The following is a 26,493-nucleotide window of genomic DNA, read 5'->3' as shown; positions in this document are numbered from 1 at the left end:
CCAGTTCTTCTCTTTTTGTAATAATGAAAAATATGTTTGGTTTTTTTTTTTTTTTTTTTTGGTTTTTCGAGACAGGGTTTCTCTGTAGCTTTGGTGCCTGTCCTGGAACTAGCTCTTGTAGACCAGGCTGGCCTCGAACTCACAGAGATCCGCCTGCCTCTGCCTCCCGAGGGCTGGGATTAAAGGCGTGCGCCACCACCGCCCAGCTTGAAAAATATCTTAAATAGTATTTATTTTGTGTGTATGTGTAGAGATCAGTGAACAACTTGCTCAAGCCTGTTCTTTCTTTCTTTTGATCATGTAGGACACAAGAACTTAACTCAGGCCCTTTGGTTTGGTGGCAAGCATCCTTACCCACTGACCCGCCTCATAGGTCTATGCCTACTCTTCCTAACAGTCTAAACTTTAGACTAGAATGCTGTGATGAGGCTTAATGTTTAAAGTTGAATGTGTATATCTAAGTGTATCTCAATAAGATAATAAAAAATAAAGCTCCAGTAAATACAAAGCTACCTTTTATTTACAATGAGGCACATTCTCAAGCACTACAAAGTCAAGCCCTGAGTCAAATCAACTGAGAACAAAATTTGTTTCATACTAGACCTTAAGCAGCGGCTCTATAATCTGAGTAAAAAAAGGGCACTATCCTTGCTCACTTTTAATTTCAAATGACAAAGAAATTCATGTTCTTAAATATAATTTTGGAAGTAACAATGAACTAAGACTTCAATTTAAACAGAAATGTGGAGAAGGATGGTGAAGGGTGACACTATCACTCTGCATTACTTTGCAACCTCTTACGAACCCAGGTTATTAAAAAATAAGTTTTGCCAGGCATGGCAGTACATACATGTCTACAATCCTGGTATACTCAGGGGGCTGAGGCAAGGTCAGTCTGGGCTATATGGAAAGTTCCAGGCCTGTTTAGGGCATAAAGAAACCTTAAAAAAAGTTTTAAGAAACATGTTTTGGATGTATAGACATAAACCAAATATTCTTATCTGAAAAACAACAATATCACATATTTGTTTTGATCGATATAGAATTTGGTGGTAGCCCAACTTTTTATTTATTTTTTAATGTTTGGAACCACAAAATTTTGAATGAAAACCTCTAAATAAAAGTAAAGTAGAACTATGGTGAAAGAATGTGAAGTATCTGATTCATGTCCTGGCTCTACTCCCCATGAACCAGGAAGTCTGGACATGCCACTTGGCTCCCAAGACTACTGCGCAAATCAAATGAGATACATGAAAGGAAACTCTGTCAAGTGTAAAGTCTGTGTGAGTGCTACTGTTTCGATACACTTCCCAATTTCAACACATTTTTAAAGGACTGTTCTCATTAATATCATTTTTTTTCTCAATGGACAAGAACACATTTTAAAAATGGCATTCAAACAAATACAGCAACTCAGTTTATTATATGCAGATTCTTCTGCATTGTTGCTAACAGTTCACTGGTCCAAAATTACTAAAATACTTAAAAAACTATACATTATGTAAACAAAACATAAATAAAGACAGTATTGTTCTTTGTACATATATTTAGTACAGATTATTAGGGATTTAAGGAATATGTACAATTTTACACCATGGACTGCATCTTCTTAATGCATAAATATATATATATATATTTTTTTACAGAAACAAAAAAATGTCACTAATGACACAGAATACTATACTGTAGATACACCACAACCATCCAAATTTAAGAAGAAACATCAATATAATTATGAAAAGGCTAGCTTACTTAAACCAGTCAAACTTAACTTTGTCCAATTTATGTTATATAGACAGCCAAATCTTGATGAAAATTTTCAACAAAGAACCTTGGAAAATATCCTTACACCAACAAGTGAAATGGTATACTTTGTCCTCCCCAAGAAAACAAAGTCTTGTGCAAGCTAATGAAGATACATTAACACACACACACACACAAACTTGTAACATACACACAATAATAAACAGTATGTTTCCAACAGTATAATAAAGTTAAAATTTCTATGGAAGTTACAACAATGCCCCATTTTTTAAAAACTGGCTCATTTAGTCTAAATTCAAGATGCAGCTGTGTCAGGCTTCTCTGAACCAGATGATTGAAAAGCAGGGAAGACAGAGGCAGGATTTTGACCAACAGATACAACTTGAGAAAGAGATGAAGACAATGAAGATACCTTAGATGCTGGAGTATTTATGGTATTTAAAATGGCTCCTTCTGGGCTAACCAGTAACTTTTTGACAGAGGTATCCAAATGAAATACCGATGTGCTACTTGGCAGTGGAGGATTATTGGAGGAAATGGCAGAAATCAAAGATGTCTTACCCAGAAGAGTAGCTGGAGGGGACTTAATTACTGAAGTCAATGGCACCGTTGGTACAGGTGGAACATAAACTTTAGCAGGTGTATTTATGATTTGTGGTGTTGAATGTACTGTAGAGAGAGAGCTTGGACTTCCAAGACAGTTTACAATCTTTGTAGAGTTTCTTACAGAATGCTTTAAAGGCTGCCCACTTAAAGAATTATTTGATGTCTGTATGATCTTCTGGACAGGATTATCAACAGGTGTAGCCGGTATGCTTTGGGCACTGTTAAGAACTAAGGGAGGTCCATATTTTGGATTAGTAGAGATAAGGAGGACATGGCTACCAGCTCCAAGACCTTGCGGTGGAACAATAAACCGGGCTCCGTTCATCATGATTTGAGTACCTGGTGCCAAAGGTGTACTGGTGTTGATAACTATTTTTTGATGAATACAAGGTTCATTGAATGGAACACCTGCCAGACTAGTTATATTTAATGGTGCTGTACAAGTGTGAATGGCAGAGCCGCCTGTAGTAGAACTGTTACCGGGAGTTGTTTTTACTAATGAAGGGGATATATGCTGGTTTGGTATAGATGTAACATTGGAAGTATTGGTTATTTTACCTGGACTTGGTGAGAGGGATGATATTTCAGCTTGAGGTTTATTTGTGTTTGCACTTGTTGGCACTGTAGCTGAAGTCCCTGGTGAATGAAACTGGAGAGAAGTCTGAGACTGTCTTTTGGAAAGAGATACAGGGCGTGTGGCTCCTGGTACTGTTGCTGAATGTGGAACTGTGTTGATTACTTTTGGAGATGTAGTCACAGGTGTGGGCAGGGCAACAGTAACAGGGATTTGCAAAGCTGATGTCAAACATTTAGAAGACACTGTTGGTTGTGTAGTTGAAATGAGAACAGATGATGCAAGGTGTCCTGTTTTTACAGTTGATATAGCCACAGTGTTTCCCAGATTTGACGTGCAAAGTCTATTTGACAAAACAGGCATAATCCTTGAAGAGGTATCGTTCCCACTGACTAAAACAGGAGGTCGTGTTCCAGCTGAAGCAGAGGATGAGGTCACTGAAAGGGAGTTCAAAGGTACATTTGTTCCTGTTCCTGAAAACATGTTTGCCGCTCTTGCTGAAGAAACCACTGACTCATTAACAGGAGGAAGATTTTGACTCACAATATTTGAGCTTGCTGGGACTGAGTTACCACTTGCTGACAAGGGCGAAACACAGCCCTTACTACTTTTGTCTTCTCCTTTTGCCATTACATTTTGCAATATATTAACTGATGATATAGCTGGCAGATTTCCTGGAGGGTTTATAATTGCTTGGCCTATGTTTAGCCCAATTTTTACATCTTTAATCTGAGACACAGTTGGTGAAGGATTTATCTTTATTGGTGCTCCCACTGTAGATGGAATCAGTACTATTTGGGGTTGTTCTGAAGTCTTAACATATGTTTTATTCAAGGAAGGAGGAAGTGTCTGTTTTAATGATTCTGCAACAATAGTTGTTGAAGTTGAAGGGCCACTAGGAACTGGAGCATTAATAAAAACTACTTTCTGGGTAGAAACACTTGTAGATGTTGGTGCTGGTGCCATATTAACTAAGGGTCCACTGCTACAAGGAAGAACAGGTGGAGCTGATACCAGCATAAGTTTTTGAACAGGAGTCTCACCGAGCACATCTCCGTTTATTGCTGCTGCTGCTTCTGATCTTGTAACTGGGTAGGTTTTTGGTATATAATCTACTTGTTGTGGTTTAGTTGATGTATGAATAATATTTGTATTGGTTTGTCCAAAATTTCCTGTTGATATGCTAATTACACTAACTGAATTATTTGTTGTTGATGGTAGCGGCGAGCTGGAAGAAACAGAGGGCTTCAAGGGTGAAGAGGACACGTATGAGGTTTTTTCTACCACAGGGCCCACATAGCCACTGTTGGAGGGTTGGTTTAACATAGGTTTGAGGTTTTTCCCTACAGATGGATGAAAGCCACATGAAATAGAAACAGAAGTAGGCGTTTGGCTGAAAGATGGGAGGTTAGATGTAGTAGTCATTCCAGCTACTTGTGAAAAAGCAGGGGATGATGTTGATTTTGGCACCAGAAATGCCTGAAGTTGAGGTGCAAAGGAGAAAACAGAACTTGAAGATAAACTGTTGGGTGAATTTTGTTCTGGATTAGTTTGTACTTTTACAACTCCAGTGTTCCCACCTCGAGTCCTAACAAGAATTGACTGTGAATCTCTTATACATACAGTTTTTAGTTCTTGCTTTGCTTCAGAAGAATCAACAGTTTGCTGTGAAAAACAGGTGAGGGAACTGCCAGAATCTGTAGATTCATCTAGTGTTGTTGCTGGTAGGAGAGGCTGAACTGTTGAGGAAATGGTGGGGGAAGTAAGAGGCTGGGGGAATGGGGCTGATGAAACTGTACTCTTGACTTTTCCTGCTTCACTTTGGCTAGTCTGAACTGGTGATGCTAATGCATTACTTACAGAGCTTACAGGTGACAAAGGCTGTGATCTAGCACTCACATTTGATGAAGGTGTAATTGTCTTACTGAAAACTTTATTAGGCAGTTGGGTAGATATTGTCCCTACTGAGGTGATAGGAACAGACACTAAAGAACAGGTCACATTTGTCGTCTGTGGGCAAGATGAACAGTGCTCGGCACCTTTCTGCTGAGGGGCTGCTAGCTCTTTTGGAATTGCTTTTCCTTCTTTGTGCTGAATCACAAAATTCTTAGGCAGAATAAGAACTTGCTGCAAGATCTTTTCTCCTGTTTTAGAATCCAGCACAGGCTGCATTTGAATCTTGACAGAACTATTGTGAAGGTCTACTGGCAACCACTGACCACAGGGCATTTTGTATACCATCTGCAAAGGTCCTTTTGTACTGGCGAGGCAAGTCAATGCTGGCTTTAGGGGGCTTGTTTCTGCAGGAGATAGAGCTGGCTTTTCCACAGCAGGAACACTTCCACCTGTGGAAGGGGGCAGTTGATTTGTTAAGGTCACTTTGTTCCCAATATTCTTTGCAAGCAAGGCCTGAATAGGTTTGGTCCCTTTCTGGAGAGCAGACACTGGTACTGATTCCTTTGAGGCAAATGACTCTGAAAATGGCAGTTCTGTATGTTTTGACTCATTCAAACAGTCAATCTGCATATCAACTTCTAAGTTCTCAAGTGATGCCTCATTTGTGCTTAGCTTTGCTCTCTTCCTTGGGGAAAGCTCTTTTGTGCTATCGTCCAGATAATTATTTTGTTTAGACTGTCGTTTAAGTGTTTTAGGCAGTGTCTTCACTACATCTTTAGATGACAATTCTTTTTTCAACAACTTGCTTCTGGCCAAAGGAAAGCCTATTTCTGATAATTTCATATCATCTGAAAATTATAAAAACAAGCATTTTGTTTATAGCAAACAAGTGACTGAGTAACACCAATTAAAAAAAATTATAGTCAATTTTTGAGCAGGCAATTTAAAAAGTTTATGGTCCAGTCATTCCAAAACTTCAGCACTACCAAAGAAGTTAACAGTGACCTTAAACATGCTGACTTCCTATATCCCAATTACAATAGGTTAAGAGCAACCTATTACTGAGATTAATTTTGGACTAATACTGCTGCCAATGCATAAGCATTAAGGAAAAACTCACAGCTTTTAAAAAGATACTCAATTTAATCTGGCTAGTTTTCTTTCTCTAGATAGGGAAACCCTTATATCATAGAGAAATGGTTATAATTCTGTACTTTAGTCTTTAGAGACAAAAAAATGAAAACAAATGTTTAGCCTTTCTTGTTCTTTATCCTTAAAGAATTGTGTTCATTTCTGATCAAAAGAAGTTCACTATTATAATTCACACAAGATATGAAATATGTTAACATATTACTAACTACAAGTTTTTCATATTAACTTCTTATTTAACTAAATAATGCCATTGATGAGCTGAAATGAATCACATGTAAATTGGTCTAGCTACCCATACTTATATGTGTTTACTTTAGTCTCACTCAGCCATCAACTTTGGCTGCACCTCATTTTAAAAAATATTCACAATCTTAAGGATTTCTCAAATTCATTTACGGCAAACTTTACCAACAGAGCTTTAAGAGTAATAACAATAAAAAAAACAAACAAATTCCAAACAGGTAACAGTTTAGCAGTGTATGATTTGCAACAGGCAATGACACATATATAACTTAGAGTTAGGCACTGGCTTCAGAAACTCTGAAAAATTTAATAATGATTGCCAAGAAATTGCTTACAAGAATGTGGATAGCATTTTGTAAATTATTAGATTTCCTCATCGACATTCACTGACCCGATTACCTTTTGCCTTCACAACAAACAAAGTTCTCTTTGTGCTTATATTTAAAAAGTTTGAATGCCTACCAGAATCCACGTGCTCTTTCTCCAGGTTGTCTAGAGGTTCTGCTGCATCTACAGACTTACTGATTTCTGCTGTAGGGGGATCTCTCTCAGGGTTCCCTTCACATTCTTCAGTAGTCCATAGTTCCCTAGTGAACTGACCATAATCAGGTTGTCTTCGGAAATCATCATAGTCTTTCTTCAGGCGGCTCCTGAAATAAATCAATGTAACATGGAATTTTTGGAAGCTAAATTAATTAGCATTTTAAATTAAATCTTGAAATATTTTCAATTATCTTAAAATTATGTTTTAAGTATATCTAAAATGCCTATTAGTTCAGTCTTACCAATTATTAATTACCCAAGAAGACAAAACTTATGATATATGCTTAAGAAATTAAAGGTTATATCTTAAAATTTCTGAATAAAATTTGAATACACCATCTATTTGTCTTTCTGAGGGTTGTAGTTAGAATTATTAAGAAAAGCAATAAATAACTAAAATTTTCTATCTGAATTGAAAAATGGCCCTGAGTCACTGGCCCGGGGCTCAGCAGGTAGACTGGCCAGCAAGCCCTAGGGATCTGCATGCCCTGTGAATGCTTGACTTTAAAAAAAAAAAAAAAAAAAAGTGATTTTTTTTCCCCCTCTTTTGTTTGTTTGTTTTTAAAAGATAGAATGGCACTATATAGCTCTGGCCATTCTGGAACTTACTATGATGAACAAGTTTGTCTTGAACTCATAGAGATGCCTGCCTCTACCTCCTAGGTGTTGGGATTAAAGGCATGAACCACAATACCTGGCATTAAACATGGGTTCTGGGGATTGAAATTCTGGTCCTTGTGCTTGCAAGGCAATCACTTTATTACAAGACAAGTATTCTACCAATTGAACTACTACTCCAGCCTGAATCAGCCCTAAATTACTCATTACAGTATAGTTTAGATTTTTTTCTTGGTTTTAAAAATAAGGTCTTACGCCACAGAGAAACCCTGTCTCGAAAAACCAAAAAAAAAAAAAAAAAAAAAAAAAATAAGGTCTTACTATGTAGCAGTCTAGGCTTATCTCAGATTTACAATTCAGACTCCTAGTTGCTGGGATTATAAGTGTACACCACTATTTCAGTCTAGAAAAATCATTAAAAATAATTGAAGTGATAATAGTTTTGCATTTTATTTATTTATTTAGTGTTTCCCCCTCCCCCTCAAGACATGGTTTCTCTGTAGCTTTGGAGCCTGTCCTAGAAACTAGCTCTTGTAGACCAGGCTGGCCTTGAACTCTCAGAGATCAGCCTACCTCTGCCTCCTGAGTGCTAGGATTAAAGGTGTCTGCCACCACCACCCGGCTGGTATTTTATTTTTGTTATTAGTGTGTGTGTGTTTGTGTGTGTACGTGTGTGCCTACCTCTGCCTTCCAAGTGCTTACCTTACTTCTAAATATTGCAATGTTCAATGTCTACATAATTTCCACTAATGTCATGACCTTAAATATAATCAATCTTGATAACTCCCAAATTTGTACCTCAAGTCTAATAAAGTCTTGAATTACTTATATAACTCAGATAATGCCTACTCAACACCACCAATTAGGTGTCTAGAAAGTATAACAAACTTAACATGTTTAAATCCAACTATTCCATTCCTGTTATTCTTTAGAAGGGCAGCCAGGATTCTTAACCACTGAGCTATCTCTCGAGCGCTTCCTGTTATTCTTCAAACCTGATTCTCCTTTAGTCACTCCTGTTTCAGCTAATGGCATATCCATCATGACAATCGTTTAGACCAAATTTAATTTTTACTCATCAATTTCTATCACATTTATATTAGCTACTTCATTAACTGCTTGTTTAAAATACTTGACAGAGGTAACTTATGGAAGGAAGAGGCATAATTATTCAGTCTGAGGGTATATTATGGCAGAGAAGTTATAGCAACAGGAACGTTGAGTGGCTGTTTCGTGTGCCCATCAGAAAACAGATGAATGCTGCAGCTCAGCTCCTCTTCTCTTTTTTGTTCAGTCTAGGGCCCCAGGTGAGGGTGAACCACCTCAACTAATCTAATCTAGGAAATCCCATACAGACATGCCTGAAGTTTGTTTCCATACTATTTTGGAAGACTATCAAGTTGATGATAGGATTAACCTACCACACTCTGAAGCACACTCTTTAGGCAAATTTTACCAACCCCACTTTGAAGCTATATCTAAAACCCAACCACTTCCTGTCATGTGCAATGCTACCAGCTACTCCCACTTTTTTCAGGGTAACTATTATAGTATAACTAGTTAATCTGCTTTCACGTTTACAACAATTTCAACATGGCAGTTAGAGTGAGCACTTTAAAAATTAAGGCCAGAGGGGGCTGGAGAGATGGCTCAGAGGTTAAGAGCATTGCCTGCTCTTCCAAAGGTCTTGAGTTCAATTCCCAGCAACCACATGGTGGCTCACAACCATCTGTAATGGGGTCTGCTGCCCTCTTCTGGCCTTCAGGCATAACACGGACAGAATATTGTATACATAATAAATAAATAAATATTAAAAAAAAAATTAAGGCCAGATAGCCTCAGTGATGGTTCAAATGAATAAAAGTGCCTTCCACCAAGACACACATAAGAGGAAGGAAAGAACCAACTCCCTGCAGACTCTTCTCTAACCTCCACTTGTGACCACGGTAAACACAAGTCTAATTCCCGTCCCCACCCTCCACACACACAGAAACAATCAACCAATGTGAAAAAAAACCAAACCAACCTTAAGGTGAGAGATATAGCTCAGTGGGTTCAAGTCTTAGCACTGAAAGCAAGCAGGCAAGCAAGAGAAACACAGGAGGAACATCCTGTCTCTGTAACACCCTTTCAAAAGCTTTTCATATTGGTCCATGTAAACTCTTAAGAGATTAAGTCCTACCTGACCTGGCTACTTGACCTCTGACTTTTATGTCCTATGTCAATCACCATCAATCATTTTTCTTTGGTTATAACTGACTCTTTGTGCTTCCTCCAAATGCCAAATACACTTCTATTCTTATAGAGTGCGCCCTTAGAAGAAAAAGGTGCATACTTTCCCTCTAATGTGCACCTTATTTCCTTTACGAGTAGCCTTCCCAGTCTCAGTCTCAAACATCTCCTCCATCATGATCCTCCCCATTAATATTCATGACCTTTTGAGCCCGTATGTTTCTTCCATTAGAAAGCAAATCACAGAACACGTTTTTGTATTTGATGAAATGCAAATGAATGGAAAAACCCCAAATCTTAAAATAAGGGCCTTAGGATAAGTTAAATACATTGTACAGTTTGTTACCTGTTTCTTTGAAATGCCTTCATTAACTTTGGTTCCCATGGCAGCAATTCATTTAAAAGGCGTATCAGTGTACTATGCAATTCTTTTACAGCTTGCCTCCGATGGTACCATTTGCCCTAGAAACGTAAGTTTAAAAAGTAAATTTCTTAGACTTACTCGAAAATCAGTATCAATCAAATTTTATCCTCTAACAAAGTAACAAAATGTTAATAACTCATCAAAAATACACAAAAAGAGGAAATATCTTTTAAGAAACCTGAATATGTTTAGTTGTAGCATGATTAATAAAAACCCAGAGGCAGATATTGGAGTTCAACCTGAAGACCAGAAAAGCAAGGCAGTCAGACACTGGCTCTTACCTCTACCTCAGTCCAAAAAATGATGATCCTGCCTCGAGGAATCCTCAGAACGACACTGAGACAGAAATCTTTCTCCTTCCTTTTTATATTCTTCTCTTGTGCTGAGATTAAAGGTGTATAACCACTACTGCCCAGCCTCTATAGCAAACTAGTGTGGCCACCAGGATTAAAGGTGTATGCCACTACTACCTAGTCTGTATGGCTGATCACTGCAGCTGTTTTACTCTCTGATCTTCAGGCAAGCTTTATTTATTAAAATACAAATGAAACATCATTACATCTAGTGATCTTCAGTTCTCCAGAATAAATTCCAAATGTTTATCATCTAAGTAGGAAATGCATACTTAAAAAAGTCTAATTATGTCAGTTATAAATATCTTAATAAATAATTTACCAAATGTATGTAGTCTTGGGTTTGAGCTCTAGTGCGAAAGGGGAGGGCCCACCAACAAATGATCAAAACCATTTAAAGGCACAAATATTTAAATAAATTCACCAAATAAGTAAATTAAGCCATGAAGCAAAGTTTTTGTAATTTGTAGGAGAGGGGAAAAAAAAGAGAGACTTTTTAACAAACTCCCTAAGAAAGTGCTATAATTATTTTAGCAGTTTCTAGCATAGAAAAGCAAAACGAGAGTTTACAAAAGAAATATCTTGCATCATATTATCCATATGTATTATTTCCAATGAAAGTCACACAATCATACATTACAGATCACATTTAACATGCATAAAATCACTTCATCCTATCAAGTCTATCTGCCATATCAAGAATAATAAGGTCACTATCTACAGCAAAAGTCTATTCTAGAGGTGTAAACGAAGTTGTCAACTTTTTATATACATATACATACACATGCACACACAAAATATCTTTGCTATTTTAAATGACAAGTCTTTAACTTTATAATCCCAAAGGTTTCAGAACTTTAAAGCAACAGGTTATCTATTTACATATACAAAGAGCTACATTTCTTTTGAGGTTTTGGATCATAGAAGGGTAACTGTTTATTAGAAGAGTAGGAAGATGTTGGATTTTATGCTGTGGACACACCAAATATGAACCCTATGCTAACTTATGTCTTAAAGAAGATTATTTTATTTTATGTGCACGACTGTTTTGCCTGCATGCATATGTGTGTAATGCATATGAAGCTCAAAGAGGGAGTTGAATCTTCTGGAACTATTTGCAGGTACTTGTGCACCTCTACGTGGGTGCTGGTCTTCTGCAAGAGCAGTACGTATTAACAACTGTAGTCATCTCTCCACCCCTAATTTACATCTTAATAGGATATTGGGTCACGGTTTTAAGAAAAATTTTAAGAAAAATCCCTCCCCTCCCAGACAGGGTCTCTCCACATAGCACTGGTTGTCCTGGAACTTTCTCTGTACACTAGGTTGGCTTTGAACTCAAACATCTACCTGCCTCTGCCTCTTGAGCACTGGGATTAAAGGCATGTGCCACCACTACCCAGTTTAAGAAAATTTTTATTTCCTACCACACAGTGGTTCTCAAGCTTCCTAATGCCATAACCTTTTAATACAGTTAATTTCTAATGTTGTAGTCACCCCAACTATAACATTATTTTTGTTGCTACCTCATAACTTTAATTTTGCTATTAATTTAAACAATGTGAATGCCTGATATGCAGATGGTCTTAGGCAACCCTTGTGAAAGGGCTGTTCAACCTCCAAAGGTGTCATGACCCACAGATTGAGAGACACTGCTATAGCATATTAAAATAGTCATTCCTTTTCAAATATATTCTAAGAAAAGCATAAGTCAGACCCAAGTAAGCAGTGAGTTATACCTTAGAAGTGAAAACTTTTCTAAAAGAATTGGTGAGATAGTAGGAAGTGCTCATTCTAATCCATGAATCAAAACTATTAAATGGAACAAGAGCTAGTATTCACTCTTTTGGTTTTAGACAGGATCTCACTATTCAACCCTTTGACTGGCTATGTAGCTTGGGCTAGTCTGGAACTTTTGAGCTTCCTGCTACAGCCTCTCAAGTGTTGGGATTACCGATGCCAATCATATACTCAGCAACTACTTGATGGAAAATGAAATGGTGAGAGAATAGAATTCAGTTTTCCTCAAACTTAAGAGAAGGAAGAATGTTAAGGAAGAAAGCAGAAAGAATATCCTGTGTGTGGTAGAATTCATTAGAAAAAGGATTAAAGTCTTTGAGAAAACTAGTGGGGACCAAAGGAGAAAAGTGACGCCTGCGGAACTAACCTGGCTTGTACAGTTACTGTCTGGATAAGTACAGTGGTGACAGGATAGGGAATTCAGATGACATCAGTTAGGACTAGCAAGATGAGGAACAGGAAGGGTAGACGGTATATCTGTACATCTTTATATCAAGACATTGCTGTAGTGGTGTCTCTGTTAAATTACTAAATTAATTTTTGCTTTATAAGATTTTAAAAGTGATTAAGAAGATTTTACATTTAATTCTGATTTTTAAAATTAATTAATGTCTACAAAATATATGACTGACCAAAAGATTCTATACAAGGAAGGAAACCTAAATATTTAATCAGAGAACAGATTTATAATTTTCATACAAGTGCCTTACCCATTAACCTGTTTTGAAATATCTATGGTGTTCTATCATAGAAGATTAATAAAATGTATAAAACTATAAAAGATATAATGACTCCTGTGAAAGGAACCTATACACTGCCATGGGAATGTGAATCTATACTCTTGAGGTGGTTAAAAGGGCAGAATCACTGCTTGTACTGGTGTTTAAACAGGGTTTTTACTCAACAACTCAAATGGAGGGGGAAATCAGCTTCAAGTGTTACTGGGATAAAATATGATGCTTACAATCCAAATGCAATTAAAGTAACAGCATTTTGTGCCCCACACCACTGTGCTAAGGACTGAATCCTGAGCCTTTAACTGTACTACCAAACTAACTCCTTAGTCCTAACACTGTTGCTTCCTACTGAGTTGGGACCTCATTTTTATAGTGCACAATGGAAGGAACTATTACAAAAAGCATTAAAAGTTTTGTTTTATTTTTTTTTTCCAAGACGGGGTTTCTCTGTAGCTTTGGAGCCTGTCCTGGAACTAGCTTTTTTTTTTTTTTTTTTTTTTTTTTTTTGGTTTTTCGAGACAGGGTTTCTCTGTGGCTTTGGAGCCTGTCCTGGAACTAGCTCTTGTAGACCAGGCTGGCCTTGAATTCACAGAGATCCGCCTGCCTCTGCCTCCCGAGTGCTGGGATTAAAGGCTTGTGCCACTATCGCCCGGCTTAAAAGTTATCTATTTTTTTTAAAGTTTTTTTAAAATATTTATTTATTTATTATGTATACAATATTCTGTCTGTGTGTACGCCTGCAGGCCAGAAGAGGGCACCAGACTCCATTATAGATGGTGTGAGCCACCATGTGGTTGCTGGGAATTGAACTCAGGACCTTTGGAAGAGCAGGCAATGCTCTTAACCTCTGAGCTATCTCTCCAGCCCCAAAAGTTATCTATTTTTAATGAGCAACTAGAGTTAATAAAAATCTTCTTTACCTTTGGTTCAATATAAAAAATCTACTTCAAATAAACAAATACTTATTGTTGTTTAAACTAAGTAACCACAAGCCAGAAATAGCTCTTCTGACTGACCAACTTTATAGATCATATATAGATATGAGAAAAAACAATTTTGATATTCCTTCCAAGATGGATCTATTAAAACTTAAAAGGGCATAATTTTCTAGAAGAAAGCTGTCTTAAAATCACTCTAGCAATGCCGATGATGATGATGACAGCTGAGCTCCAGCTGCTGTGGCCATGGTGTCATGTCCGTCCCCAGCCTCCCAGGGAAGTGCTGCGCTGTTTGTATTTGTCGCCTGGGCCTTTCTGCCTAGTTCTGTGATTTCGATTGACATGAAATGGTTATAAAAGGTTTTGTAATGAAAAAAAAAATCACTCTAGCAAATACTTGTAAAATAGAACTGACTTCAAACTAAAAGTTTGTATCTCACAAATGTTAAAATCTACTCTCCTTCTAAATCACCATGCTGTGTCTTTCCTGGTCCCCATAGAGCCAATTCCTAAATAAGTACTAATAGATTATATTGTGCAACTACTAATTCATAAGTACTGATATTATTATAACATAAGGTTATATTGTACAGATACCTTTGCAATCTTAAAAGTTACAATCTCTAAAGATTGTGTTAATTAAAAGTATAATAGTAATTAAAATGGTGACATATTTTAAAACTAAATCAAAGCAAAGGAAAACAACCTGGCATAGTGGCACAAGTAACCACTTCCAGCACTTTGGAGTTGGAGGCAGGAGGATTGCTGCAAGTCTGAGGTCAGCCTGGGTTACAGAGTGTGTGTTCAAGAAAAATAAGAGTGCAAATAGTGTGCTCCCTTACCTTTATTAATGTAAAATTCACTGATTTCAAGAAAGACAAAATCTTCATGTGTACTGATTACAGAACTAACAATCAAACTGGTAGACAGATGAATCAACAGTCAGGACAGGTAGTTGGGACAACTAGTCAGGTGCCCTAGTGCTAAAACATTAGTAAAAATGTACTTAGTATAATATTTAACATAAACTATGCATATAATCTGATTAGTACATTAATAAATAAGTGAACACAGGCACAATTTTTAACATTTTTATCAAAATTATGATCATTTTCAGGGCTTAAAAATTTTTAAGGTAAAATTCAAACGCATTATATACATTTAGCATTATGAACACCAAAGGTCACTTTAAGAAATAGGTTATGTATAAAAATCACTTATGAGTGAGTACATAAGATAATAAGTGGTTTTTAAACATAAGGCAGAGAAAACCAGCCTACAAATCACAACCCCAGAGAATCTAGACAACGAGGACCCTAAGAGAGACATACATGGGTCTAAGCTACATGGGAAATAGAAAAAGGCAAGCTCTCCTGAGTAAAGTGGGGACCATGGGAGAGGGTTGGAGGGGAGAGGAAGGGAAGAGAGCAGAGAAAAATGTATAGCTCAATAAATCAATAAAAAAGGAAGCAAAATAGGGTAGTTAAAAAAAAAGATTTATTCATTTTATTTTATGTGTGTTTTGCCTGCATGTATATATGTGCACCATGTGTGTACTTCATATCCAAGGAAGTCAGAAGAGGGCATTGGATCCCATAGAACTACAGTTATGGTGGTTGCGAAGCACCGTATGGGTGCTTGGAACTGAATCTGGTCCTCTGCAAGCATAACTGCTCTTAACCACTGAGCCATTTTTCCAGCCCAAAGAGTAATATATATATAAAATTAACAGATTATAAACTTTAATGTGAATATACAGCAGAAAAACAACAGCCAATAGTCTAAATTTTCAGCTTACCTTTCATTGTTTCTCATCCAATGTCCACAGCATTTATTGTTTGCCAGCTCCCTTTGTATTAGATGCTCAACTACCAAACCATGGAGTTTTTAAATGACCCTTTAGGGAATATTATTTAAAGAAGCTGATCTATGGTCACAAGGTAAGTCCTTTATTAATTATGCAGTTTCCTAAGTTTTTTGTGTATAACCTAAGGAATTATATGAGGAATAAAACTTAGAAAACTACACAATATTATAAAATGAAAAACTGCATCTCAATAAGTGTGAAATGAGCATGGGGGAACTCACCTAATGACTAGAGAACAATTCAGTAACCAGGGGTGGATTTGACAATGCCAGTTTAACACTTGCTAGGGTGCTTTACTGTAAAGAGGGAGCTGGCAATCTACTAATGCTGGGGACACTGGGAACCTAAGAGAAAAAAATAGGAAAACAAATTCTAGACGTATTAAGTATCTCATCATTATGGATATGCTTATATATTAATAAATGGTAAACCCACTTTTACAAACCATCCAATTTCTTATGTAGATTTTCTTGTAATGTTGTATATAATCAAAAAAGGTTATGAGGAGCCATATATTAAGGAAGTTAAGTCATGTATAAATGCACATGATTCTTTTTACATGCTACTTTCTAAAATGCTTTGCTTACAAATGCCAGTGCATAAAAAAAAAAAAAAAAAAACCAACCATCGCAAGGCAAAGTACTTGTATTATAGGCTTAATTCTTACAATGAACAAACATCCTATGGCGGAAAAGGACTGTCAATTTATTAGTATAACTGCATTATAATTTTCAAGAAAAATGAAAATAAACTGTCAAAGTGTCAGTGGATCCCTAATGACCAATGATAGTTCATTTAAAACCAAATACAATCCAAAGGTGACTTGTAAAGAATGTAAACTCATATGAACAAAAACAGCACAAATAAAATTTAAGTGTTTTAGTCAGAGGTAGTGGCAGACTCCTTTGATCCCAGCACTGAGGAGGCAGGGACAGGTAAATCTCTGAGTTCCAAGTCAAGCAGGGCTACACAGAGAGACCTTGTCTTGAAAAACAACAACAAAACCCCCCAAAACCCACCCCCTAAAAAACACAAACTATTTTAATAAACTATTTTAATAAATAAAGTTACTTGACATTTTTGTAGTCTAAGTAATATTAAGTGAAAATTGAATACTACATCACTAAATATTTTCTGCTTTTGCAATTTCTGACCTAGAAAAACTACCTCCTGCACATTCAGTTCAGAAGACAGAGATCACCCTAACCACACTGTTACATAGTGCCTTTTGAAACGTGATTGCTTTATAATACAGTGAAATGACTGCACATTACCATGGAAAAAGTTAAAACAGTATTTTAACAATGCCAGAGTAAAATTTTCTCTTGATACTCTTACCAATTTTCACTTAAGAGTAAGTCTCATATCTAAGAGTATATATAACATTTCATTATACACCTAAATTAGCATTAAAACCAAGTACAAAGGCACACAATGACCGCTGTGATAGCACCACTGCTTTGTACAGAGAAACACAGAGATCGCACTCCTAGTGAGGCAGTTTACTTTTCACTAGAGGAAAAAAAAAGGCATACACTTTTTTCTTATGCTCAATCTCTGGGCAAATGTTTGCTTAAAGGCAGATGCCTCTTTGGATAACTATGATAAAGCACAAATTGAGTAAACATGATGATAAAACAGGCTCATATGAAAAGTTCTTAAAGAGTAGCAAAAGTCTTTCATGTTTTTATTACCTAGAATGCGGTATGTCCAACAAGTTCTAAACACAGTAAGACTGAGTATTTATTAAAACATTAATGCTATTTCAGGAAAACTAAAAAAAAATCAGACTAGAAAGAATGTTTTCCAAATAATTCAGTACAATGGAAATTTTTATGTCAACTAAAGTCATAAGAACGCACGCAGTAAAAATGGGATTTGTCTTTGAGAACACTAAAAATTCATGCGACCTAAATTATGATGAGAAAAATTAAAAGGTTTTTGTCAAACTATGTTTCTCTCCATCTCAACCAGAGGCCTCACTTTAGACAAAGCTAGGCAGATGATTAAGCATTACAGAATCAAAAGGAAACAACCTTGATTTAAGAAATTATAACCTTTCATTGTAATAAGCAGCTCAATGGCAAAGCCTGATATATTTAAAGCCTTTTAACTATCAAGTGCTCTAGAATATAGTCTGTTAAATAAGAAAACAAAAATAACCTTTTTTAATGCACTCTTGACTGGATAAGAAAATGGATTTTTCTCTACCCCCAGGACAAGGTCACAGGTAGTCTAGGTTGGCTTCAAGCTCACGATGTGGATGAGGATAACCTGGAACTTCTAATCTGCCTTTCCTGTACTCTACTGCTAGGATTACAGTGATGCACAGAATGCCTGGTTTATCTTGTTATTTGGTAGGAAACAGTATCTTGATAGACCCCAGAGAGAACTCTCTGAAACAGCTAAGTGCTTATTATATGAATCTGTATTACATCAATATCCCATGTGCAATTTCTAAATTCAGTAATGACGCTTATGGGGAACTAAACATTAACATCTTCTGTTATTCACTGTTATTGAAAAATTAAAATCATTATTAAATGAATGTTTGATTCTAAATATCATTTTAGTCTTGACATTAATCCTCAGGGGATAAATATCAATCCTTCATCTATTACAAGAGAAGGAGTAGGTCAAGGCAGCTATCTGTATGGTGAAGTTCATACATTCTATTATGGTCTTCACTGTAAGCCCGATCCTAGCAAGCATGGTTACCTGCATTTTTAGTCCACAGCATTCCAACTAGGGCAGATAAACTGACACAACAAGAGGGGATAACTGACAGCCTAGCAATGGAAAAAAAAAAAAAGACGAGAAGCAAACATACCAAAATAATCCTTAAAAATATATAGATGAATTTTTAATAAGAACAAGTGATAGCAACAGATTTTTACAGTAATAAGACAACTGATATTCACAACAGTGACCCTGGAATCAATTACAAAGGCTTACATTGTATCCAGATAGTAGGAGGCAAGAAAGCTCTTCATTAAATGATTAATATAAGGATTTTTGACATTATTTATGTTTACTAATGTTTAAGTTTTAGTTTATGTAAAAATTCTGTTAAGGAGAGCATATTACTCTTAAACGATACCAAATATAAGCCACTATTAAATAGTAACAAATACCGAATAAGGTAATTTCTGCAACTTACAGATATTCATTAATAGATTTTTGTAAAGGAAAAAGGTGTGTTCAGGGAAAGAGAATTCTGAAATGAAAGCTTATTTATTTTATGCTATGTGGTCATTTTCGCTGGCTGAGACAATTGTCTATGTAATAATCCTCTAGGCAGTTTCAGTCAGGGGAAATAGTTTATACTCTATGCTGGTACGTCAGTAAAATTATCCCTATAAAGTATAATTCCAAGAACCCCATTTCTTCAAGAAATATTAAAAGCAACCTGTGAATACAAAAGAATGTAGTTTGGAGACACAAAAGGGAATCCATCAAACTCTATATAAAGCCTGAAACTTTTAATAAACATTCTCACAGACTATACTGTCAGATACCTTTAGTTTGTTTACTTTTTCTTCTACGTGATCCTGTGAAGGAAGGCAATGTGCTAACACTGCAGTCCGCTCCACTAAGGGAGGAGGACGACTTTGTGGAAAATCCTGTAGTATGTGCTGAAAGTACTTCAATCAGCTATGCTTAAACTACACAGTAGGAAAAATTTTTTTTTATATACACAAAATAAAGTTATGGTTAAGTATATAAAGGTTTAGCAATTTACAGAATTCTGTTCAGTTGTGAAATATGAAAACAATAGCTTCTGAGGCAATAATTAAAAGCAATAGCTTCTGCAAAACTATGTTATGCTCTGATTTTTTTTAAAAAATATTCTTTCCTACTAAATAATCATTCTTTTATGAACATAAAATATTAAATATGATAATAATTCTGGCTGAAAATATTCTCACATGAATTATTTTTTTAGTAGAACATACTACTGCAGTAAGTTTTAATAAAAGTCTTCCACATCAAGAGACTTCCCAGATACCTAAAGTAATATGAAAACATACAGGTCTTTACTATTTTTAAATGGAAGTATTTCTGAAATGTTTCCTCTACTCTCTGATGGTATACCGACCATAAGGTTTTTCTTGTTAACTGATGACGGCTAATTTTGTTTTTGTTTCTTTTTGAGACAGGGTCTCATTCAGCAGTGTTGGTTGGCCTGGAACTCACTACGCAGACGAGGCTTGCTTTGTACTCTCACAGAGATCCTTTAGGCACTGCCTCTCCTAAGTGCTAGTATTAAAGGTGTGTGCCACCACATCTGGCTGATGACTATTCTGAACATTTATTTCACTTCTTAGATCACAGTCATCTAAGACTTCTGAAATATTTAAGGTTCTTTCATTTTTGTGCTAAATAACTCCAGAATGCTGAAGTTTTCTGATACTTCCATCTGCTCCCTTCAAAGTACTTCCACATATCACTCCTAACAGCATGTAAAATGGCTACTGTAAATCTGTTGAATCAGTCATCATTATTATACATATTTATATTAACAGGTTTTAAGTACAAAGCAAGCGGTTTCATGATAAAAGGGTTCTTGTATGATTAATTTTTCTTAAATATTTGACACTTTCCCTGTTTATCTATTGGTATATAATTATGTTTCCACTATGACATAATCCAGTTATAAATGCCAGTTAAGTAGGTGTTATCTACTTGATAAAGAACAACATGGAGCACTTTACCAAGTGAGTGCAGATATGTGACACTCTCATGCTGTAGTGACTTAAGGAAAACTTCAGGAAATTAGTTGACCAACTATTGTTAGGAAATACAGTAAAAATTAATCTTAAAAACCTATAGTCTGATAACAGGTTTTTTTAGGCGTTATCCTGGTAAGAATAAGAAGAATTTATGGTCTGGTATATGTTTTATACTACACATAATTAAAAGTTTGTTACTATGTAATAGGCTTCCATTAAAGATATGTAATTAAGAATATGCAGTATCTAGAAAGCTACCAGTTAGAAAACAATCAGTATACTGAGAAATATCTAAGACTACTTGTTATAAACCAGGCAAAGAAAATGAATCTTCTTGCCCCGATACCATCTTTTTGTATTAAAAATAAAAATTAGACCACATGGGAGAAATTGAAGAAACAATGCTTCTATCTTTAATTGTAAATTTTCATGTAATTAAGAGAACAAGATTTTTAAAAACTTGGAAAAAAGCAGGAATAAATTTTAATGCTGACAATAACAGATAGAACTTTTGGATAAACACCTACCGATTTTTTTCTACTGTTTTCCAGATCTTTGAGTTCATTCTCGATTTTTGTGATTAATTCCCTGAGTTCATCAAGATTAGTGCAAATAAGCTAAAATAAAACACAAAAACACAGCTTGATAACACATAATATAAAACACCAAAAATGTGGTAACAGAAATTGTTTAACATACACTGAAATTAAGACTACTTCTCTGCAATAATAAGAGGAAAGCTCTACAGTTACTATCTGAGATATTTATTTGTTATGATGTATGAACTTCAGGTTTCATATAAAATAAGCTAAAATCACAACACTGGCAGTCTCATCCCACACCCCTAAAATTCTGCATTATAATCCATTACTTTCTAAGTGTTATTAGCTTTAAGCCCAGAATGACAAAGATCTGGAAACTCATTAGATTTCACAGGTGACTGAATCACCTGTAAGAAATAATTGCACCAGGCAGTCTCCGAGAAGGTGAATTGAAGCCCTGTGAGAGTGGCCGCTTTCCTTTGCTTTGGCTTGCTAACTATATAATTTAACAAACTGAGTTATTGCTGCTGGCAGGAGTACTAAAGGAGGACCCAAACTATGTGTAATATATTCAAAAACATGAACAAAATTAAGTACACATTCTTGTCAGGAGTTTAATGGATTTTACCGTTGCTGTTTTTGTTCTTTTTTTTTTTTTTGAGAAAGGGTCTTACTATGTATCCCTGGCTGGCCTCAAACTTATAATGTCCTGCTCAGCCACCAGGTGCTAGATTTCAGACATGTGCCACCCAGCCAACTGACCTTAAAAGGTTTTAGTAAAACCATCTTTACAAGCAGTATCAATTTCTTTTTGTAATTGTGTGATTCATTTTATTTTAGTTGGTTAACTCTGGCAAATGACCAAAATAATGAATTCTTAGTTGTTAACTGACCTATCTTGGTTTAATTGCAGTTTTATAAACTAAAGCATCAGAAATACTAACAAAAAATACTCCATTTGGTTCCTGTAAAATTATATTAAATTTCCAATGAGTTTAATATATTTAACCCCTTTCCTACAATAATTTAAACAAGAGCATCTAAAGGAACAGAAAATTCAGAAAACAAAATGCCATTTACATAGAAAAGTTTCAGAGTCAAGAAAATTTTGATGTTTATACCATATAACTTAAAATACACTATATATTTACAAATTATCACCAACATTTATCATCACTACATTCATTAGTGTAGTCACTGTTTTCTTAAAACATACACTTTCTTTTATTATTAAGATCAGACAAAAGTAACAAGCAAAAGTGGGTCATACAAGATACATGCTAATTGTTATTGAGTTGGTTAAAAGAGGAGACAGGAAATGATTTAAATTTGGTTAAAACTAAGAAATTCAAAAATACATTTACCTACAAAAATGGCAATTTGGTACAACCTAAAAGATTAAAAAAATTATTACAGATACTATACCATAATTAGTACTAATAATTACTTATCAGAAATATCTATAAAACTCCAAATGTATTGATAAAACAGGGAAGTATATACTTAAGTAATCCAAATTAAACAATTTGAGGACTGGGGATATGCTCAGTGGTAGAGTACTTGCAAAATGCAAAAACAAAAGCAATTTCAGAGTAGAAAGCATTACACAGTATTGTAGTGGGATAATGCAATTGATAATTATTAGAAATCACACATTCCAATGTGCTAAATCTGGTTATGAAAGAAATGACGATGGTCAAGCAGGAGACTGACAGCTATGTAAGCACTTGTACAACTAGGTAACACAGTCAGCTTCTACTGAATCTATGAAGTCACAAAGCACAGCTTTCCAGTAGGTTTTAGCGGGGACTCACTGTTGTTATTACTACTACATCAGATCTGTTCTTTGTCACTGAACTTGATGTACTGGTTAATATCACAGCATAGATTTTCACTTACCTACATGACAAGGCTCAGAGAAAGTTTCCTTCTATTTTAGGATCACATGTAAAATGGATGAGCATGCTTTATGTGCAGCATATAGAAATTTACAGGAACAATGAAGGCATATACCCAACAAACTAAACACATCCTAAAAACTTTAAAGGCAGTCATGGTAATAAATAATTATATTTCATCTACTGGAACATAGCTGAGGCCAAAGTGTTAAAAGCTATACGAAGTAACACTTCTTAGTGGCTGACCGAGTTAATAAGCTGTGTTAAATCAATGCTTATCAAATTTCAGTGAGCCTAAGAACTACACGGAACCTTTACAGTTTCATATTTAGTATGTCTCATATCTGACAAATTTATTGAAATAGTCAGTGGATTGCACTTTTGAGTAGTTATGTATTTAATGACTGTGAATTATAAGCCAGCATAGCTACTGGGACATTAAAACATTCTGGTGTTATGTAGCTAATGGACATGCAAATTCAAAATAATTTCTGAACTGAAGGGGATGAGGTATTTTTAGGATAATGTTCTTAAATTACCCTAAGTTCTAAATGTAATTTTTCTATATTTAAGGGTCAAAATATTTTTAATGATATTTATCTTGAAGGTACATTAAAATAACTTAATATCTACATAATAATTTACAGGCTTTGTTGCTGTGGAGATAGGATCTCCTTACATAGAACAAGATGCCCTCAAACTTATTATGTAGCCTAGGCTAGTCTCAGTGTTCCAAGTGCTGGGGTCATAGATATGTGCTATCACAGCCTGCTTTATATTTCTATATAACTAATGTATACCTTATATACAATATGTTAAATCATGCTAAGCAGATAGAAAATTCTGGAATAGAAACAGTCTGATTTATGCCAACTTTATGACACAATCAATTCCTACTTTTTAAAAAATGAAGGTCTTCAATTTCAGATGGTGATCCTATGAAAACTAGTATCAACAGTAAAAATTCACTGTAGTAAGAAGACAGATGCATTTAGTAAGAACAAAGAAAAGCCATCTCATTAAATCTCTTTCTCATTGGTATTAATTTATAAAGTGCTTCTGAAACACAGAGCCTCCTGGGTGAAAAAGATTCCTCCTGAGCAGCTGGGATTATCACACTCTGAGAGGCTTCCCTGCAGGGAGAACATTAAGAGTGACACACTTATGTTAAAGTAAGTCTTTCACTTGACTCAATCAAGGCCGAGCCACAATCAATTTACAGATGAAATGGATTAAAGTCATGTAACTTGGTTCAAGGCTTAGAGTCGGCTAAGAAGAAGGCATCTCTTCAATTGATACACAAGTAAAAGCAACAGATGTAAAGTGACCTAAGATGAAGACCTGGGAGAGGAAACAACACAACTTTAAACTCCATCTACTGTATCACAATCTACAAGGGGTCTTTTTAAGCAAAATAAAAAAACTTAAAACTAGTAAAAACTGAAGACATAGTTTTAGGATACAATTCACAATTAATTATTTATACTGAGTGACAGTATTAAAAGGCCTCCTCTAACTACAAAATTAGGAATGAATGGATGTATTAGGGTAAGGGAAGTACTATATAGTTAAAAGAATTTCATGGCCATATTTCAGAAAAATTACATAATAAAAATTTCCTTACATAAACATCAATCACCAAAATCATGCCATTCTGGTAGAGGCTCACTAGGTTTGAAAGACATTTTCAAATAAAATATCATAGAAAATAAAAAATGTAAGTTATATTAAAAAAGTGAAAAGTAAAAATAGGCAAGTTCCAACAAAATGAATTATTTTCACTACCATTCTAATAAAAAATTCTATGATTTGTCTTAAAAATTATAACTAAAATATTAAACATATGATCCAAATTAAAAATCCACACAGTATTTAAACAAAAAATTATATTAATAGTTGTTAGAATTATGCAGATAGGAAAATTACTTATTTCTTAAGATCACTATGCCACAACAGCAAGGACAATAAATTATAAAAAATATTAATTTGACATAAAAACAAAATAATTTTGACAAACAAATTAACAAAATATTTTAAAATACCATGCAGTTAAAAATATTTTCAATGCTTTAAAGAAAATTGAATAGTTTTTAAGAAGTAAAGTTGAAAATATGTATTTTAAATGGTAGCAATTAAAATATGATTTAATCTATAGGTCCTTATAACATAGTAAAGTTAAAAATTCTGATTTTAATTTTAGTCCCAACTTGTTTTATTAAGATAATTAATACTTGGTTTCTTATTCTTAAATTGGCTAGGTAGAGAAATACAATTCTTTTTTTTTCCTGGGATATTAGTTAAAAGTTTTATGTTTGTAAACAAAATTGTTTAAGTCTTAGCATATGAACTGTGCTTTCCAAATTAACCTGAAGAATGAATAACATACATAGATCAGATGCCAAGTACACACTCATCAAAAAAGTACTTTTGTGTTTGTGTGTATAGGAGATTACCAGTGAGAAACAGAAACATGGCGATAATTAAGGTCACTTAATTATTCTTACACTTTTAGATTTTATCTGTTATTATTTATGTATGTTTGCTTAAGTGAATACCAAGCATGTGAGTGGCTGAAGGCCAGAAGATGGCACGAGATCCCTTGCAGAAAGAGTTACAAGCTCTTGTGAGACAAATCAGATGGTGCTGGGAACAGAACCTGTATCCTCTGGAAGAACAGCAAGTGCTCTTAATTGCTGAGCCTTTCTCCAACCCCTACTTACTAGCACTTTAAGAAATTATTTTGATTATTTTTAACTGTGTGTATGAGTGTATCTGTCTGTGTCAGTGCACGACAAGCACAGGTGACTGCAGAGGTCAGAGGCACTGGATCCTCTAGAGCTAACATTACTGGCAGTCAGTTTGTGAGCTGCCTGATATGTGTGCTGGGAACTGAACTCGAATCCCTGGAAGAGCACTGAGTATTCTTAGCTAATGAACTATCTTTCCAGCCACTCCTTTTACAAATGTGGCTTAATGGAACTAGACACATCAAGTTTAAAAATACTTTCTAACTTAATTAGCACAAAAAAGAGAACTGATATACAATTACAGCTCTAAAATACTGAAAAAAAATGTTCTCAGGGGGGCAAGAATCAACTTTAACAGGAAAACTGACATTTACTTTTGAGTCTAAGAGTCTTTATGTTACAAAATAAAGAAAAAATTAATTTATAAAAGCATAACTGTTAAATCTGATATAAAACCATCAAAGTTATAACCATCTGAAATTAAAAAAAAAAAACTCTATTTTCTTCTTCTTTTTTAATTCTGCTGCCGGTCACTGTGTACTAATCAGGACACTAGAGTAAGCAAGTCTGAGTTTTCGCTCTGCGGTCAGATGTTGTTATTTGGTTTTTCACTTTAAAATTCTTATTAGTTTCCGTCAAGCACTATTTTAATGAGAGCAAACTCAAGGCTTATTTCAATGTCATAAATAGTGAGAAAAGTGCTAAAGTCATTTATCACTTAGTACAATAGATGCAATTAAGTAAATCCCTAACTTAATTGCCCTAATTAAAATGCAGCATTTTCCAACAGAAATCTATGCCAATTTGAAAAATAAAAAGAACAGCT

The 26,493-nt window shown here is 35.1% G+C and overlaps 1 protein-coding gene across 5 annotated transcripts in view; it reads right to left on the bottom strand.

The window, feature by feature from the left end:
• Positions 1 to 424: 424 nt before the first annotated feature.
• Positions 425 to 26,493, bottom strand: part of Kiaa2026 (KIAA2026 ortholog) — a 77,219-nt gene continuing 51,150 nt past the window's right edge. For 2 of the 5 annotated variants that reach the window (XM_057777862.1, XM_057777865.1), the window contains 4 exons: positions 21,008 to 21,097; positions 9,975 to 10,090; positions 6,698 to 6,885; positions 425 to 5,688 (listed from right to left, as the gene is read on the bottom strand). In XM_057777862.1, coding sequence (XP_057633845.1) covers positions 2,060 to 5,688; positions 6,698 to 6,885; positions 9,975 to 10,090; positions 21,008 to 21,097 — 4,023 coding nt within the window. In that variant the 3' untranslated portion in view covers positions 425 to 2,059. The remainder of the gene's footprint in view (positions 5,689 to 6,697; positions 6,886 to 9,974; positions 10,091 to 21,007; positions 21,098 to 26,493) is intronic. The other 3 variants (XM_057777863.1, XM_057777866.1, XM_057777864.1) reach the window with 3 other exon arrangements.

This window comes from Chionomys nivalis, chromosome 8 (assembly GCF_950005125.1).
Source record: "Chionomys nivalis chromosome 8, mChiNiv1.1, whole genome shotgun sequence".
NCBI lineage: Eukaryota > Metazoa > Chordata > Mammalia > Rodentia > Cricetidae > Chionomys > Chionomys nivalis.
This window is presented reverse-complemented; position numbering and strand designations above follow the sequence as displayed.